This window comes from Lissotriton helveticus, chromosome 7 (genome assembly GCF_964261635.1).
Source record: "Lissotriton helveticus chromosome 7, aLisHel1.1, whole genome shotgun sequence".
Classification (NCBI taxonomy): domain Eukaryota; kingdom Metazoa; phylum Chordata; class Amphibia; order Caudata; family Salamandridae; genus Lissotriton; species Lissotriton helveticus.
In genome coordinates, this window is record NC_136068.1 from 155778074 (window position 1) to 155796013 (window position 17940).

Below are 17940 nucleotides of genomic sequence, written 5' to 3' on the forward strand. Positions count from 1 at the left end.
CATTGAGATAATTGTAAATAAAGACTGAAACACCATGATACGTGATTATACGCCACCCAACCTCCGGGATGTGGGCTGTAAGGCTGTGTACGTAGTAGCTGGATGTACAATTATTGATTACGATCCTGAGAACACACTGGTGTGTATGTTGTATAGCTCGAATTACCTCTGCAATAAAAATTGTTTTACAAAAAAAAAAAGTAGTAAAACAGATATGAAACCAGCTGATTACAAAATGTAAGGCTAAGTACTTTTTTTAATTAATTGATGGCATAATATATTTTGAGGGGTGAAAAAATAATTAGAGAGATCCCTTATTATCCAAGTCCTGCACCCACTTTCTATGTTTTCTCTAGACTATCTGTCACTGTGTACAGTTTTACTTTTTAAAAAGTGAACTTTTGTAGACAGAAGATTGTTTAGGCCTTCTTTAAATGTATGCAAATAGCTTCCTGCTCCCGTAAAAAATATATTTGCAGACGGATTCGATATTTAAAATGGACCTATTTATTTTCCACGGGTAGCGAGGTTATTTGGACAATTTATTTGTTACTTGGTTCACCTTTTTGTCATTTGTTGCATCTGCCTGCACAAATGTACCCCGACATCATAATCATTTTTATGTAAGAAAAACGTAAGAAAAGTATATAACACATTTAAAACTATTTGAAAGATGTATAACATGTCATCTGTATCTAATAAAAAGCTGCATTCAGTGTTAAACATGTTTAAAAATAGTAACTTTTTAAATACAAGAGACAAAAAGAGGTGACTATTTTAAAATACGATGCACACCGTCATGGACTACACAATTTTAGCAGACACTTCAAACCTATAACACAACACTGAAAGGAATATTTTCGGGTATTTCGGGTTCTATAGCAGCAGAGTTCAGAACAGGTATCATGTACAAATTAAGCCTTCTGCACAGGAAAGTGAACGATTGTAAAGTTGCTTTTCCCAAATGGTGTGTGCTCCAGTGCAGGCAGGGTGAATACAGTAACTTATTAGACCTCAGATCTTCACAAGCAGTTGTTATGGAAATAAGGCCTAGTGGTATGTGAATTGATTCTGTAATAATTCTTGTCTCAGATACGATTAGGTATGATTCGCCTGGATAGGAGACAATAAAAAAACAGCATTTTGGTAGTGCTCTGATGTCTAATATATAACACAAGGTAGACCTTTGATCAGGGTTACATTTTCATCACCCATAAAGTAAGAATTCTGAGGGTCCAAAAGCAATCTCCTTACCAACAGATGTCATCAGTAAATGCTGCCCTGAAGAGTGGCAGCTTATGATTCTAGATGATGGGTTAAATTCATACACCTCTAACTTCGCCATTTCATTTGAAAAATGTAATTAAGGTGAAAAAGGTAACAAAAGAATCTATAGATGGTGATTACATCGGAGGCATTGGGGCTCTGAGTGTCAACTACCAGTTCACAAAAAGGGATCATCAGGTGATTAGCTCAGATCAGAACCATTGTATTGGTTGGCTCACAAGCTACTCGACAGGCTGTTAACTCAAAGTTAGTCTTCCATATTCTATCACCAGGTAGCATTAGCAAAGTAAAGAGTTTTGATGGCTTTAGTGTAACGGTTCGGTGTGTCCAGGAAGACAACAGCAAATGGACGAAGACTGGAAGCCTTGAGCCTTTTGGCTGGGGGTTGCATAAGTGACATTTCAATTTAGTGGACAAAAGCAACGACACCGAGGCCATAACTGTGGTGTCAATACTGAAAATCCTGATCATGAAGAAAGTCTATTCAGGGTGAATACTGCTTATTTTGAGATTCAAAGGATTTCCTTTTATTTTCTTCTTGGAGAATTAGAACTTTTCTAAAGACCTCCGTAAGCGGTGGGAGGTGATCCCATTGAAAGTCTGAAACTTGGGTAGTTCATTATCTGTACCATTTCAAAATATATAATAGATACCCTTCACGTACACAATGGCATCATAACAGTGTGAGAAATTCTACTAGAGAAACCGGTACATTTAAGTAAAAAGGATTTCAGGCAAAACAAATGCAAATTGTAGCAATTTGCAATTCAATCAGGTGTATGAAGCACTATATAAATGATTAACCGCAATACCCTTCCCGCTGGTGTAGAAAACAAATTACCCTCAATAGTGAGGGCAGTTAAACAAAATAGCTTCTCAAAATCACTGATCTATTCCATGGAGTTTGGGTAAAGACTAGGCCGACATGCACATCTGATGGGGAAGGCAAAGGAATCTAAGACATCTAATGGGATATGACCCAGGCAAGCTTGTGCACTGAAACGGGATGGCAGAGGTGGGTATGTATACAACTTGAGAGGAAGACACCTGGGAAATTGGTCCAATTGGGATTTACCGAACCCTTATAGCCCAGATGGATTTGCTGTAATCAGAACAAGCTCTTGAACAAGTCTGGTGGCGTCAGTTGAAAAAGTTGGCCTGGTTGGGCCCAGTCTGATCCTGTGGCACCCCATAAAGGTCAGCAGGAGCGGCACTCGAAGCTGAAGAAATAGGGCAACCTTCTACCGTCCTGTTTTGTACACTAAACATCAACGAAAGAGCTTGTGTGTAGGATTAGAGACACTAGTGAGGTGTGGCCTACATCGTTTTTTCAAGGGGAGTTCAGAGGTGTTTCGCTACTCCTGGGCTGATTAATCAGAATAGTGAAACCAACCAGCAGAGAATTTTACCGTAAGAGCAGAGTCCTGAGGAGGACAACACAAGTAGCAGAAGAGAGACATCCTTTTGAAGAGTTAAAGGTGTCTGCTTGATCAGACTGGACAAAAGAGTCCCTAGGTAGACCTGGGGTCAACTTGCCAGTGCAAGTCTCTGCTGTAAGAGGCTTGGTCCTTGATCTATGTCCATGGAGGAAGACTTGCTCAACCTGAAGGTGCAATGGCTTTGTAGTATCATGCCCTGAAGGAGCTTGTGGTGCAACAATGCATTGTAGCTGCTGTCAGCAGATGAGGACTTGGCCTTTACCTAACAGAACAGTTACAGGAGCGAGAGAGGAACAGGTTCGCAAAGAGTTCTCAGCTCCCATGTGCATCTTATGTGTTTCCTGGACAGTGACAACTCCACGTGGTAGAAACTAGTTTGGAAATAATCATGTGCCCATGCACTTTCACTAACACATGGGGTTCCTGGATCCCTTGCATGAAGCCTGACAGAAGGAATTCCATGTACGACCGGATAGGGCTCTATGGGGTTGGAATAAAGGAGAAAACCTTACTCTGCATACCAGTCAGGCAGTTCTTTATAAATCATGCACTCTATATATACACTAGTTGAATGTTCCCTAAACAAGAGACAGTGACTATGCAAGTTATCTGCTGAAAAGGTAAAGTGCAATAAAATGGGAAAACTGAAGGGGGAGGAGGAAGCCCTCAGGGGTGTGCTTATGTAAAGGAAGAGCGCCACAATATGCATGTTTAGTGTCCTCAACTAAAAGCTTTAATTTAACAGTTATAGTTGAAGTAACTGTCCATGCCACTACTGCATTTTACTGACAAAATGGCAAGCTGCAGAATGACATTTTAGACTACTGTTGTATCAAAGAAACAAAAAGACATTGAACTGCACTGATGGCTCAAGCATAGGTCGTTAATACTGGCCTCTGTGTTGTTCCACCCAGCAGAAAATATCCCAAGCATGCTTCTCAAATTTAATTTTTGGCCAAGTCATTCACTCTTGTATGTACTGAAAAGATATGCCCAGTTACCTTTGTGCAACTTTGAGAAGCACCTTTAAAAGAGGGAGTCACACACATTATTTGGTCACTGCCCTTTTGTCGCTACTGCTACTTCTCTCAGCTAAAGGTACCAGACTTAATTTCCAAGTGCTGTCTTTGTATCAAAATGAAGGTATTTTTAGGCAAGTGCAAATGATACAATAGAAATCATGAGTTTATTTATAGACCTTGGCCTCCTCTTTGCAATCTAAAATTAGCTGGGGGCAATAAAGTAATCAGCTATGGTGCAGAAAAAAATCTTTAAAGTGAAGGTGTTGCTCCTGGATTAAATCATATTTAGTCCACAAGCGTGCAATAGTGGTGGGAGAGTTTCTCTTCAGCCACCACTATCATAGCCAGCTAATATAAGGGTGTGAGGTTAGACACAGATACATGAATTCATTTCAGTGCAGTTGGAGCCAAGGAATAACACTACACTGATCAGGCAATCACTGGTGTGGGACATCAGCTATTATGTAGCACATGCAACTATGAGAAAACCACAACTGAGAATAGGTGGTCCGACTCCTGGCACAATGTGGGTATGGATGCCATGTGCATCAAAATCACTACTACACTTACCCTGACAATTGAGGAGACACTCTTGAGGTTGGGACATACAAAAAGGAAAGCTAGCCAGTTGCAGCTGTTCAGCCGAGCTGCCAATCTCAAAGAAAGATTCACTGTTTAAGGGCCTATTTATATGGTGGTGCGGGCCGTAGAAGAAAAATTTCAGATTTCTGGAGCTTCAGTGGGCCTAGTCTAAAGCTTTGCTTTAACAGATACAGACGCAGTAGTCTCATGTGATCTAGCCAGGACTAAAATCGCAAGACAACTCTTCCTGGAAATGTCATCATTCCAACATTTCCTAGCAGAGAAAAAAGTATAAAATGAAGCTGGTCAGGAACGCAAACAATCATCCTCTTGAGGAATTGGTGTGTATTACTTCTGATAAGTCCTGCAACATACCAAGAAGAACAAGTTACTTACCTTGAGTAACGATGTATCTGTAAGAGACATATATTAGTTATAGATTCCTTACCTTAGAATTACCCCTAGGCGGCAGACTGGATCCAGAGAATGATTCTCTTAGCAGAACCCCTGCGCGTCGGAAAGTGGCGACGGTCGACTCCACGTCCGTCGTCGGCGTAGTGGTCGCCGGGATGACGCTGTGGTGCCTACTTTGATGCCGACCCTGCGCACCGACGTCATTTCTGACCCGACTTTCCACACCAGAAGAAGCGCAGAGCCATGAAGACAATGACCACTGGTGCGCCACAACTAGGACCCTGTAAGGGAGATCCTATCCCTAGAAGTCAGTTCGCAGAGCGGGAGGATGGGTGGGGCGGTTAGGAATCTATAAGTAATATATGTCTCTTACAGATGCATCATTACCGAAGGTAAGTAAGTTGTTCATCTGAAAGAGACTATTAGTTATAGATTGCTTACCTTAGAATCGATACCCCAGCAATACCAACCCAGGAGGAGGGTCTGCAAACCAAGTTCACACCTGGAGGACAGAACGGGCAAAGTAGCCGTCCCTCCGGACTCGACTAGCCAGGAAATAATGTCTGCTGAACTTGTGCATAAATGCCCACTTAGCCGCCTGGCAGATGTTGATAAATGGGACTCCACGTGCCAAAGCAGTTGTTGCTTCCGTAGCTCTAGTGAAATGAGCATGCAGCCCCATTGGAGGTTCCTGTTTTGTTAAAGCGTAACAAATCTTTATACAAGGGACAACCCATATTGAGATGGCATGCTTTTGGACAGACCAACCTTTCTGGGCGTCCACATAGCCAACAAAAAGTTGATCATCTACCCAGAAATCTTTATTGCGGTCTAGGTAGTGGGTTAAAGCATATTTTGCGTCTAGACGGTGGAGTATCTCCTCTTCCTTGGAAGGGTGCGGAGGTGGGAAAAAGGTGGGCAGAGTGATAGTTTATGTTATGTGTAAAAGATTAACTACTTTAGGAAGGAACAAGGGTCTTGTCCTTAAGAACCACTTTGTCCAGATGCACAGAGAAGAAAGGGGACTTAGAAGAAAGAGCCTGTAGCTTACTCACCCTGCGAGCAGAGGTGAGGCAACAAGAAAGGCAGTCTTCAGAGTAAGGAGCTTAAGCGGAAAGTTGTAAAGAGGCTCGGAGGGAGCACCATTAAGGTAAGTCAAGACAAGATTCAAGTCCCACTGAGGCATTTTGAAAGGAGATGGAGGAAAAAGGTGAAAATGCCCTTAAAAACCTATTAACAATAAGGGACTTTAACAAAGAAGAAACGGCTGCCAAATAGCCTTTAGGAGTGCCCAGTACAGAGCCATGCTGGGCCAAAGAAAGAAGGAACAAAAAAACTCAGAAAGAGGGGTGGAGAAGGGATCCACAGCCTCTGCTGTGAACGATGCCACAAACTTGTTCCATCGACGGGCGTATGCAGTCTTAGTGGAGGGACGCCTGGCAACCAAGATGATATTACAGACTTCCGGTGGAAGGTCAAAAGCTGTCAAATGTAGCTACTCAATCTTCACGCAAGGAGGTGGAAGCTGGACAGGTTCGGGTGGAGGCCTGTCCCCTGCTGCTGCGACAGAAGATCCTCCCTAAGGGGCAGTCTGATCGGAGGAGAGATGGCCATGCTCAAGAGCTCGGGGTACCAGACGTTTTGTGCCTAGTCCGGAGCCACAAGAATGACTTGGGCTCGGTCGCACTTGATCTTCTTCAGCACTCTGGACAGAAGTGGTACAGGCGGAAAGGCGAACAGGAGGCCGCAGCTCCACTCGCGACGAAGAGCATCGCCAAGCGAGTGCGCCTTGGAAATTCCAAAGCACAGAACTGCTGACATTGTGTGTTATCTTCGGTGGCGAACAGATCTAACTAAGGTTATCCCCACTGCTGAAAGAGACCTTGCACCACCTCGTAGTGAAGACGTCATTCGTGATCCACCAGGCACCGGCAGCTGAGTTTGTCCGCTCTGGCACTCAGAGAACTTGCAAGGTGTTGAACCACCAGGGTCATGCCCTGATGTTCCAGCCATGACCAAAGGCGAAGAGTCTCCTGACAAAGGGTCCACGACACCAACCCGCCCTGTTTGTTGCAGTACCACACAGCGATGGTGTTGTCTGTGAACCCCTGCACTGCCTTTCCCTTGAGGGAGGGAAGGAATGCCTTCAGTGCCAAGTGACTCGCCCCCATATCCAACAAGTTGATATGGAGCCAGGACTCTGTCGGAGACCAGACTCCTCTGATCTCTTGACTCCCCTAGGTTGCCGCCCCGTCCCAGGAGTGATGCATCGGTCACCACAATGAGGTCAGGTTAGGGAAGGGAGTGGGATCGGCCTCTGACCCAATCCTGGTTTGTTAACCACCACTGTAGTTGTTGCACAGTTCCCTCCGAGATCTGGACGTAGTCTGAAAAGATTCCCCTGATGCTGCGCCCATTAGAACTTCAGGACCCACTGCAGAGCCCGCGTATGCTATCTGGCATGATCCACTGGCAGGATGCTGGAAGCCATTAGGCCCAGCCGCCTCAGAGTCATTTGCACCGAAATCCGGGATAGAGGCTGAAACATTGGTATCATAGCCCAAATATCCCAGACTCGCTGTTCGGGAGGATAGGCCAGAAACTGCAGGGTGTCCAGAACAGCCCAGATGATACGAAGCGACTCGAAGGGATTCAGGTGTTACTTCGGGACGTTGATAGTGAATCCCAGCGATAGCAGAAGGTCCGCCGTAGTCTGAAGGTGGGAGATGACAGCCTTGGCCGAGCCCGCATTCACCAGCCAGTCGTCGAGATAAGGAAAGACTGGAACCCCTGATCTGCGCAGATGAGCTGCGACCACCGCCATCACTTTTGTGAACACCTGAGGTGCGCTGGTACGGCTGAAGGGGAGCACAGTGTCCTGAAAATGCTCGTGGCCTACCGTGAACCGTAGGTAGAGTCTGTGGGCCGGCAGGGCAGGAATATGAAAATAGGCATCCTGCAAGTCCAACTCCACCATCCAGTCTCCAGGGCCAAGAGCTGACAGAACCTAAGCCAACATAAGCATTTTGAACTTCTCCTTGCGGAGGAAGAGGTTGAGAGCCCTGAGGTCTAGGATAGGACGCGGGCCCTTGTCCTTCTTGGGCACTAGAATATAGCGGGAATAGCAATCACAACCTCCTTCTGGCACAGGGACCCTTTCAATAGCTCCCTTGGCCAAGAGAGCGGAAACTCCCTGGCGAAGAAGCGTCAAATGATTCTCTGACATGAAATCGAAAGACGGTGGCATGGAGGGAGGGGTAGTCTCGAAGGGGAGGGAATAGTCCCTTAGGACTATCTGCAAAACCCAACTGTCTGACGTGGTGGTTTGCCCGTGGGGGAAGTGATGGCCACTCACTGGCCGCTGATGGGCCTGAAAGGTCAGACAAGGAGGGTTTGGAGGCTGCTGCGGGGGGATGAGCTAAGAGGGGGGAGTTGGACTGGCCTGCCCACTGGTTTTCAGACCCACGGAGTCGCTGGGTCCCACGTCCGTGGCCATTCATAGGCTGGGCAGCTTGCGTGGACCGGTAGGTAGACTGGGCCGCACATGGTGGGGTGCCCCTTCCAAAGTCACAAAAGGCAGACTCTGGTGGACAGGAGGATGCCACGAGGCCCAAGGATCTGGCCGTAGCTCGAGAATCCTTAAAGCGTTCCAGCGTTGAGTCTGTCTTGTCACCAAAATGGTGACAGCCATCGAAGGGCATGTCTAACGAAGTCGCTCGGACATCCCCTGAAAAGCCTGCCGTCTCCAACTAGGCGTAGAGCCGAAGAGCCAGCGACGTGGCAATCTTTCTACCCAGTGAGTCAGTGGTATCCAGTAGACCGTGAATTGTGAGTTTTGCTGCATCGCTACTATCTGCCACAGCCTGAGAGAGAACGGCCTGGGCTTCCTCCGGGCACTGAGGCAGCACCTGCGCAACTGTATCCCAGATTGTATGAAAGTATCGGCCCAAGAGGCACACTGTATTCACGGACCGCAGTGCCAAGCTGGAGGAACAGAACATGCACTTCCCAAGATGATCCAGCTTTTTGGATTCCCTGTCTGGAGGAGCAGACGGGTACGCGGCGTTGGAAGAAAAAGCTTGGACCACCAAGCTCTTGAGGGAAGGGTGTTGGGTGAAGAAAATGGGATCGCCCAGGGCCGAGCGGTGGCGGCGGGCAATTGTCCATTCCACAGGAGCCCCTGTGCTGGGCTTGGACCAAGTGCCCAGAAGGACATCCGTGAGTGCTTCGTTGAAGGGCAAGAGAGGTTCTGAGGAAGTTGCCGCAGGTTGAAGCACCTCCGTCACAAGATTAGTCCTGACTGCTACTGTAGGGTGCCCCAGGTCCAAGGACTCGTTTGCCCTACCCACCACCTCAGCATAGGACGCTCCCTCCTCCGTAGCCGCAGTAGTTGGAGAAAGCATGTCAAGGTCTAGTGAAATGTCCAGACCACTGGCGTCACCCAATTCCTCTCTCCAGTTCGGTTTTTCCAGCTGGTGTGGCAAAGGGTCTAGCGACCCCTTACAGTCTTCATCACCACCTTCAGGGCGATAGGGAACACCGGGGATAAACAAGGGAACAGAAGTAGCCTCCAGCTTCGGATTAGACATCGTCCGACGTCGGTCCGGCTCCATCTCGGGGATGGGGATAGCTCGGCTGGGGGTACGGCCGACTCCAGGGGTGTTGTCGAAGGCAGAGTAAGGTCGACCAGCGTCGATCCGGATCCAAGCCTGGATCCACAGGAGCCTTCCAGCGGTGGTATCAAAGGGCCAGAGTCCCCAACCGACTCTGTGGGGCCAGAAGGCGGGCAGGGGCGCCGCAGCTACTGGAAACTGTGGGAGGTGTGGAGTCGTCCCTGAATCAGGCACCAGAGACAGACCCTTAGAGCAACAATGCTCCGGATCCCACATCGTGTCGGCTGACTGAGGGGGAGAAGGTGAATAGCGATGGTTCTTCTTCGCACCAGGAGTCGATGACTCAAAAAAGTAGTAGAAAAAAGCTTAGTCAAAAAATTATTAAAGGGGTAAGCTCTCTTCGGATCTGCACTAAGCTGGCGTGGAAAAAGAAAGAACTGACGTCAGCGCGCAGGGGCGCGTCTAAGTAGGCACCACAACGTCATTCCGATGGCCATGACGATGGACGCAGAGTCGACCGACACCATCTTCCGACGCGCAGGGGTACTGCTAAGAAAAAAAATTCTCTGGATTCAGTCTGACGCCTGGGGGTAATTCTAAGGTAAGGAATCTATAACTAATAGTCTCTTTCAGATTAGGCAACTCACTTGATGGAACGACAGCATGGTGCTTTGTTTAAAATACACAAAGAACTGAGCCACCATAAAGTTATGGACAGACACCACATCATTTATACCTCTCAATGATGGTGAACAGACCAGATCAGTACATACAATCTGCTCCTAAGACCAAGCAATACACTTGGAGCGCATCAGATACACACATGTTGCACATGAAGCAAAGTTTCTTTTCACAAGCAAAAGCAGGCCAGATTGTTTCCACAGGAGTGAAGCGTGAGACCCGAAAAAATATTATCTGCTGCATAGTATCATACAAAGACTGGACTAAATTGGAATACTATACATGTACGACTGAGCAAAATGTTTCAAACTGAAATACTGCCAGTGAAGCCTCTATACCAAATCGTTGTCATCGTTCACAGGTCTAAGGCTTGGTGTAAGCTTGTGCTGCAGACAATGAACAAAGGGGCACATGCATCGTGCAAAATACCGTTCGAAAACGGGCCGATTCGCAGAATCGGCCCATTTGCGACCGGTATTTTGCCATTTGGGATGCATCAACTCCTATTACCTATTTTGCAAATGCATTTAGGGAATCGTAATTTGCGATTCCTTAAATGCAATGCAAGAAGCAATCTGAGATTGTGAATTTGCATTAAGAAATCGCAAATTACCATCACCTTCAAGTTGAGGGTAATTTGCAATTCCTTGGAAAAATGCACAAAATCGAATTTTTTTAAGTGCCATGTGGCGCACACACATGCCCTTAGGGCATGTGTGTTCGCCACATGTGCACACATGCATGTTTTGGGGGTGCATCAGGGTGGCCGTTAGAACCCCAAGCACCCTTGAAATTGCATTCGCAATTTGCGAGTACCTATTTGGTACTCGCAAATTGCAACTGCTGTCCCATTCATTCCTATGGGCCACTAGGCCCGTAGGAATGAATGGGAAGGCATTCTCTAATAGCGAATCGCAATTTGCGATTCGCTATTAGGGAATGTGTAGGAATTGCAATTTATTTAGAGATTTGTACATGCATAAGGAATTGCGAGTCCTTAATAGCGATTCCTTAAAAATCTCTATTAAGGAATCGCAATTCCTTACTTTGATGAATGTGCCCCCAAAGGAGGCGTTAATGATTCTACAATATTTAAAACATTTTCTTAAACGGGCCAGTGTTGCTCACAGAGGTAATAAATTCAAGAGCATTTCCACTGAAAGAACCTCGAAAAGAGAACACTGATTTCTTCTACAATTCAAATACTGGTTATGCCACAAAGCTTATTTTTGCAATTTTCCGGACGGGTCCCATTGACCATATAAAGTATTAAACATGAATGAAGAAAGCCACACTGGGTAAACCATATCAAACTCTACCGACCACTTTCTCACAAATTAAATTGGTATGAAAGTGGCTGCGTACGTTTCTTCTAGGTCTCCCACATTTAAAGGTACGAAAATATTGAAAAAGGCTCATTACAATATCTCAATCTAGTCAGTGCTTCAATCATGGACTTTTATGTTTAACACCTAAGACTTTGCAACAAAACACTATTTCAAACATTGTATCAGATTACAAATATGGTCCCCCATGATGCGGATTACTGACCTCTATCGCTTCTTTGATATTATTTTTTATGTCTTGGATTTTCATTTTTTTCTCCCTGTAAAAAACAAAAGGCAATGTTTGTTAATTTGCCATACAATGTAAATTGTAAAATCCATAAAGTGCACATTCAAGAGGTAAAATTTCATTTAAAAGGTAAGCACAACTAAACACAAGGATGTGCAAGAATGCTGGCCAGGACCTCTTTGGGGGAATGAAAGCAGCAGTACACACACAAGCAACTACAATGGATGTATTCAAGCCGCACCTCGAGTGGGAGAGGCATGCTGCCTGTACTAATTATACTGTGGAATACGATCCCTACCTTGGCTTATGGTTTTTCTAGAACAGCACAGGTCCTGACAAATGTTCTACATTATTTTTCTGGACAAGGCAACAGTCTCAGAGGAAGGGTAGAGGGAACAAGGCAAATCTAAAGTTTTGGATATTCAAGTTTTGTCTTAGTTCTCCACCAGTACAATGGGTAAAACATTTTTTTATATAAACTAGATCAGTTTATTAACTCAATTAAAGGAAAAAAAACTTACCTTCGATAACGCGTTATCTGGTATACATAATCTAGCCGCAAAGTGATTACCACAGAATATTCCAGGCGTCAGGCTGGATCCGGAAGACATTTCCTCAATCAATACCCTTGTGTGGCAGTAGAAGGCGGTAACAGTCGGCTCCACATGGCGTTGTCTTCCGTGCCAAACTGATGTCTGCATCATCTATATAGGCACCACCTCGGCACGCTGTCAGTTATTTTTTTCGACTTTCCACACCAGGAGCGCGGCGCCAGGAAGTGCACCGACATTGGCGTTTTTAGACCTACTAGGGCCCTGAAAGGGATCAGCCCTGACCCTAAAATTCAGTGCGCTGGACGGATGGATTGGTTGGTAAGGAATCTACGGCCGGATTACATTTCTACCAGATAAGGAGTTACTGCAGGTAAGTAACTTGTCCATCTGATAGAGACATCTACCAGCAGATTCCTTACGTTAGAATAAATACCCAAGCAATACCATCCCCGGAGGAGGGACAAGTTTAGACCAGGAAGTCCTGCAGGACAGAGCACCCAAAAAGGGCTATGCCTGCAGACTTGACTGTCCAGGCAGTAGTGCTTAATGAACGTGTGCAGTGATGCCCACGTTGCTGCCTGACAAATGTCAAGTACTGAAACTTGACATTGTAATGCTGTGGTCGCAAGCCTTGGCTCAGGTGGAATGATCTCTTAAGCCTTCAGGAGTCTGTATCTTGGCCACAGCCTAGCAAATTTTGATGCAGAAGATGAACCATTGCAAGATAGTCCTCTTCTGAACCGCACAACCTTTCTTTGATCGAACATACCCACGAAGAGTTAGTTGTCCACCCGGAACTCAGTGCGGTCAAGGGAGAACAACAGCGTTCTTTTTGGGTCCAAGTGGTGGATTCACTCCTTTTTAGAGGGGAGCGAGGGAGCATAGGAAGTGGGCAAGGGGACCGATTGCCCCGTGTTGAATGTTGTTACTACTTTCGGTAAGAAAGAAGCCTTGTGAGAAGCACCAATGTATCAGGGAAGATGGTCAGGTAAGGAGGCTTGGATGACAGAGCCTGCAATTTGTTCACCCTCCTGCTAGACGTTATTGCCACTAAAAAAGCTGTTTTGATAGAAAGCAGGGGGCAGTTGTGCAGAGGTTCAAACGGTGCGCACATCAGGAAGGTGAGAACCAAGTTTAGGTCCCACTGCAGCATGATGAATGGGGTAGGTAGAAACATACGTACAAGCCCCTTAGGAAATCTGTTAACAATAGGGGATTTAAATAAAGCGGGTTGGTCTGGCAGCTTCAAGAGGGCAGACAAGGCCAAAAAGTATCCTTTGAGACTGCCAAGAGCAGAGCCCTGCTGGGCAAGGGCCAAAATAAAGAGCATGACTTGAGAGAGGGAAGCAGAAAGGGGATCAATATACCTTGCTGTACAATACTACAAAAAAAGTTGCCACCAGTAGGCGTACACTGACTTTGTAGAGGGATGCCTGGCTGCCAAAATCATAACACAGACTTCAGGAGGAAGAACGAATGCAGTCAACTGCTGCCGCTCAATCTCCAAGCAAGAAGGCGTAGAGTTGACAGGTTCGGGTGGAGGACTCTCCCCTCCTGCTGCAACAGAAGATCCTCCTGAAGAGGCTGCCTGATCTGAGGAGCCATGCTCAATTGGAGAAGCTCAGGATACCAGACTATCTGTGCCCAGTGTGGAGCCACAAGAATGACGTGGGCCTGATTATTCCTTATCTTCTTGAGCACTCTGGACAGGAGTGGTATTGTTGGAAAGGCGTGCAGGAGGCCAGAGCTCCACTTGAGACGAAAAGCGCCGCTGAGTGAGTGCCGCCTTGTAAACTTGAGCGTGCACAATTGTGCGTTATCTGCAAAAGCCTACAGATCTAGCCACGGCTCTCCCCACTTCTGAAAAAGACCTTGCGCCATCTTCGGATAGACGCCACTTGTGATCTGCCAGGCATTGACGGGCGAGTATGTCCACCCTGGCGTTCAGAGATCCTGCCAGGTGTTGAACAACCAGGGATATGCCCTGCTGTTGCAGCGATGTCGAGAGATGCAAGGCCTCCTGACAAAGGGTCCAGGACCCCAACCCGTCCTGTTTGTTGCAGTACCATATGGCGGTGGTGGTGTCTGTGAACACCTGAACCAGCTTTCCCTTGATGGAAAGGGAGAGGATGTGGCCTAATGCCTAGGGTGGTCGACCTCAAATCTGGGAAACCGGATGAGAGTCTCGACAACGAAGCTCAACATCCTGTGATTCTGGGCAAATCACTTAATCTCCTGTGCCTAAAAAAATGAATGTGGCCTTGTGTAACGCAACATGCTCATGTAAAGCGCTCTGTTACCTTCGGGTCAAGTTTGCGCTATATAAAACTCTGAAGAAAAAAAGAGGGAGAAAAGCTTTCAATGCCAAGCAAATCGCTGGGAGCTCTAGCAAGTTGATGTGGAGTGCGGAATCCCCCGGAGTCCAGGGTTCTCTGATCTCCATCTCTCCCCGATGGCCGCCCCCTCCCAGGAGTGACAGATCTGTCACTACTCTGATCTGGTTGGGGAATGGATAGAGACTTGCCCCTGACCCAATTGCGATTGGCCAGCACCCATAACAGATCCTGTACAGTCCCCTTTGAAGATCTGGGCTACGTCAGAGAGATTTCCTGATGTTGCACCCACTGGAACTTCAGGTCCTACTGCAGAGCCTGCATATGCCACCTGTCATGTGTCAGTAGCAGGATGCAGGAGGCAAAGAGACCCAGCAGCCTCAGAGTCATTCTCACTGAAATTCAAAATAGAGGCTGAAACATCAGTATTATAGCCTGAATATCCTGGACTTGCCGCTCAGGAAGTTAGGCCTGAAAATGCATGGTGACAAGAACAGCTCTGATGAAAGTGAGCGTCTGAGAGGGAGTCAGGAGTGACTTAGGCACGTTGATAGTGAACCCAAGCGAAAGCAGGAGATTCGCCATAGCCATGTAGGTGGGAGAGGATAGTCTGGTGTGAGCGGTCTTTCAACAGCCAGGCACCCCTGATCAGCACAGATAAGCTGTGACCACAGACATCACCTTGTTGAAACACCCGAGGATTACTGGTAAGGCCAAAGGGGAGCATTGTGAACTGAAAGTGCTTGTAGCCAACCGTGAACCGCAGTACGCGCCAACGGGCCAGCAGGAAGGGAGTGTGAAAATAGGTGTTCTGCAAGTCCAACGCCACCATCCACTTTCCAGGGTCTACGGCAGACAAGACCTGAGCCAGAGTGAGCATTTTTAACTTCTCCTTTTTGAGGACGTAGTTGAGGGCTCACAGATCTAGAATAGGAAGAAGGCCCTTGTCCTTTTTCTGGACAAGAAAGTAGCGGGAATAGCAACCACAGCTGACGTCTGGCGCCGGAACCCTCTCTATGGCTCCCTTGGTCAAAAGAGTCCCAACTTCCTCCGATAATAAGTTCATGTGGCACTCCATCAGCCGGTCGTAAGTAGGAGGCATGGAGGAAAGGGTTATCTTGAAAAGGAAAGGAGTAGCCCCTTCAGACTATCTCAAGAACCCATTTGTCTGATGTGAGGTTTTGCCAGTGATGTAGGTCATAACGGATACTGCCACCAACAGGCTGCCCATGATCTTGAAGGGTTGGACTAGGAAGGTTTAGAGGCTGCAGGTGAAGGAGTGGACTGACCGGACCTCTGGCCGTCTGGCCCAAGGGGTATAAAGGAGCCACACCCACGGCGTCTTGAGGTTGCTGAACTTGCGCCGTCTTGAGGTTGGGATATGGCTGGAGTGGCTAAAAACCTCTTCTGTGGCACGAAAGGGTGAAGAGCAGACGGGGGATAGGTGAGCACTGAATGGCCCAAGAACTTGGCTGCAGCCCACTATTCCTTAAAGTGCTCCAGAGCAATTTCTGCCTGGTCTCTGAAGAGACAGGAGCCATCAAAGGGCATGTCCATAAGGGAAGCCTGGACATACCCAGAAAAGCTAGAAGTTCTGAGCCAGGTGTGGCATTGAACAGCCACCATCGATGACATTCTGCCCAGCAAGTCGGTGGTGGCAAGCTCATAACGAATAGTGAACTTTGCCACATCTCTCTCTCGTCTGATACAGCTTGGGAGAGAATGGCCCTGGCCTTCTCCGGGACCTGTAGCAGCACCTGCACAGTTTCCCCACAATGAGCAGGCGTAACGGCCAGTGTTCATGGACCGTAATGCAAGGCTAGCGGAAGAAAAAATATTCTTGCACCAACCTCTTGGATTCCCTGTCTGGGGGTGCAGAGGGAAACACACCCTGTGTGATAGAGGTCTGGAACACTAAACTGTCGGTGTAGGGTGGCTGGTAAGGACTTTTGAGTTGCCCGGAGCTGGGCGATGACGCAACTGTCCTTTTCACAGGGGCCCCCATGCTAGGCTTGGACCAGGTTCCCAGACGAACATCAGTCAAGGTTTTGTTGAAATGCAGGAGAGGTTCAGGAGGAGGATACACCCGGCTGTCAAGAGGTTAATCTCTACTTCCACCAAAGTGCGCTGAAGGTCCAGGACCTCTGCTGTCCTCATCACCATAGCATGTGAAGCTCCCTCCTCCGTAGCTATAGAAGGGGGAGAAAGCGGGCCAGATTATGAAGCGTTATCTGGACCACTGGCCTCACGTAATTCCTCATACCAGTCCAGTTTGTGCTCAGGCTGCTCATGTACAGGGTCCAGTGACCCCTCTCAATCATCCTCCATTCCTAGCCAGTCAAAAGGCTAAAGAATTGACCTAGGGCCCAAGGGTGCCGTCAATGCCAGAATTTGCAACAATAGGTGCCAATCTGACTCGTCCGTGATGAGTATGGGACTGGCACCGTCAGGGGGACACCAGGAGTCTCGCCTTGGGTGCTGGGACTGGGGAATGACCAGCGCCAGTCCGGAACCGCCACTGGATCCATTGGGGGGGCTTTGGCGCCAGAGCGGTCTGCACAGAACCTGATGGGGCCCCTCTTGAGCCTCCAGGGCCCGAAGGTGCGCTGGGAGGGTCAGGTCACACAAATAAGGGGTACATAGCATCATAGAAGTCTTTTGACTGGGCAGGTGTAGCTCCGGTCCCTGAAAAGGCAGGGAAGCACGGAGCCGACCCAGGTACAAGTTCAGCAGAACGAGGCCTAGGGCCTCGAGGCTCCTCCATCACACCGGCTAATGGGGAGATGTTGAAGCACGCTTCGAATTCTTGAGCTACTTATGCCTCTTATCCAACCGGCTCCACGACTGAGTGGGAGGATGAGGACTGAGGACTCAGGACTCTCAGAGTGGTGCCGGGAGCTGCCCCATGACCGGGAACAAGACCTCCGAGGCGAATGGCGTGGAGTCGAATGTCGAGCCGAAAGCAGCTTTAGGGACCACTCCCTCAAAGCCATGGCCCGGCAATCGGAGCACAACTGAGTCGTGGTCACTCTTCAGGCACCATAGACAAACTAAGTGTGATCAGTCACTGACATAGCACGATGGCAGGCACTGCACGGTCTGAATCCAGAAGTCTTCTTCAACATCGAGGAAAAACATACACACCAAAGAGTTTCGACAAAATGTTGAAAAAGGCCAATCAAAAAGTGACAGAAGGTAGCTCTCTTAACAGATCTGAGCTAGCTGGCGCGGAAAGAAAATAACAGACGTCAGCGTGCCGCAGTGGTACCTATATAGATGACGCAGATGTCACTTTCGGCACGGACGCTACGTGGAGCAGACTGACACCACCTACTGGCGCGCAAGAGTATTGCTCGAGCAAAAAACATCCGGATCCAGCCAGGAATATTTTAAGGTAAGGAAACTACAGGTAGATGTCTCTATCAGATATGCTAAGTATG

General features: G+C 47.6%; 1 protein-coding gene across 5 annotated transcripts in view; it reads right to left on the bottom strand.

Moving 5' to 3' along the window:
- The window catches only part of GNAS (GNAS complex locus), a 949043-nt gene that overhangs the window by 326303 nt on the left and 604800 nt on the right, over positions 1 to 17940 (bottom strand). For all 5 annotated transcript variants that reach the window (XM_078651839.1, XM_078651837.1, XM_078651836.1 and 2 more), the window contains one exon: positions 11590 to 11644. In XM_078651839.1, coding sequence (XP_078507965.1) covers positions 11590 to 11644 — 55 coding nt within the window. The remainder of the gene's footprint in view (positions 1 to 11589; positions 11645 to 17940) is intronic.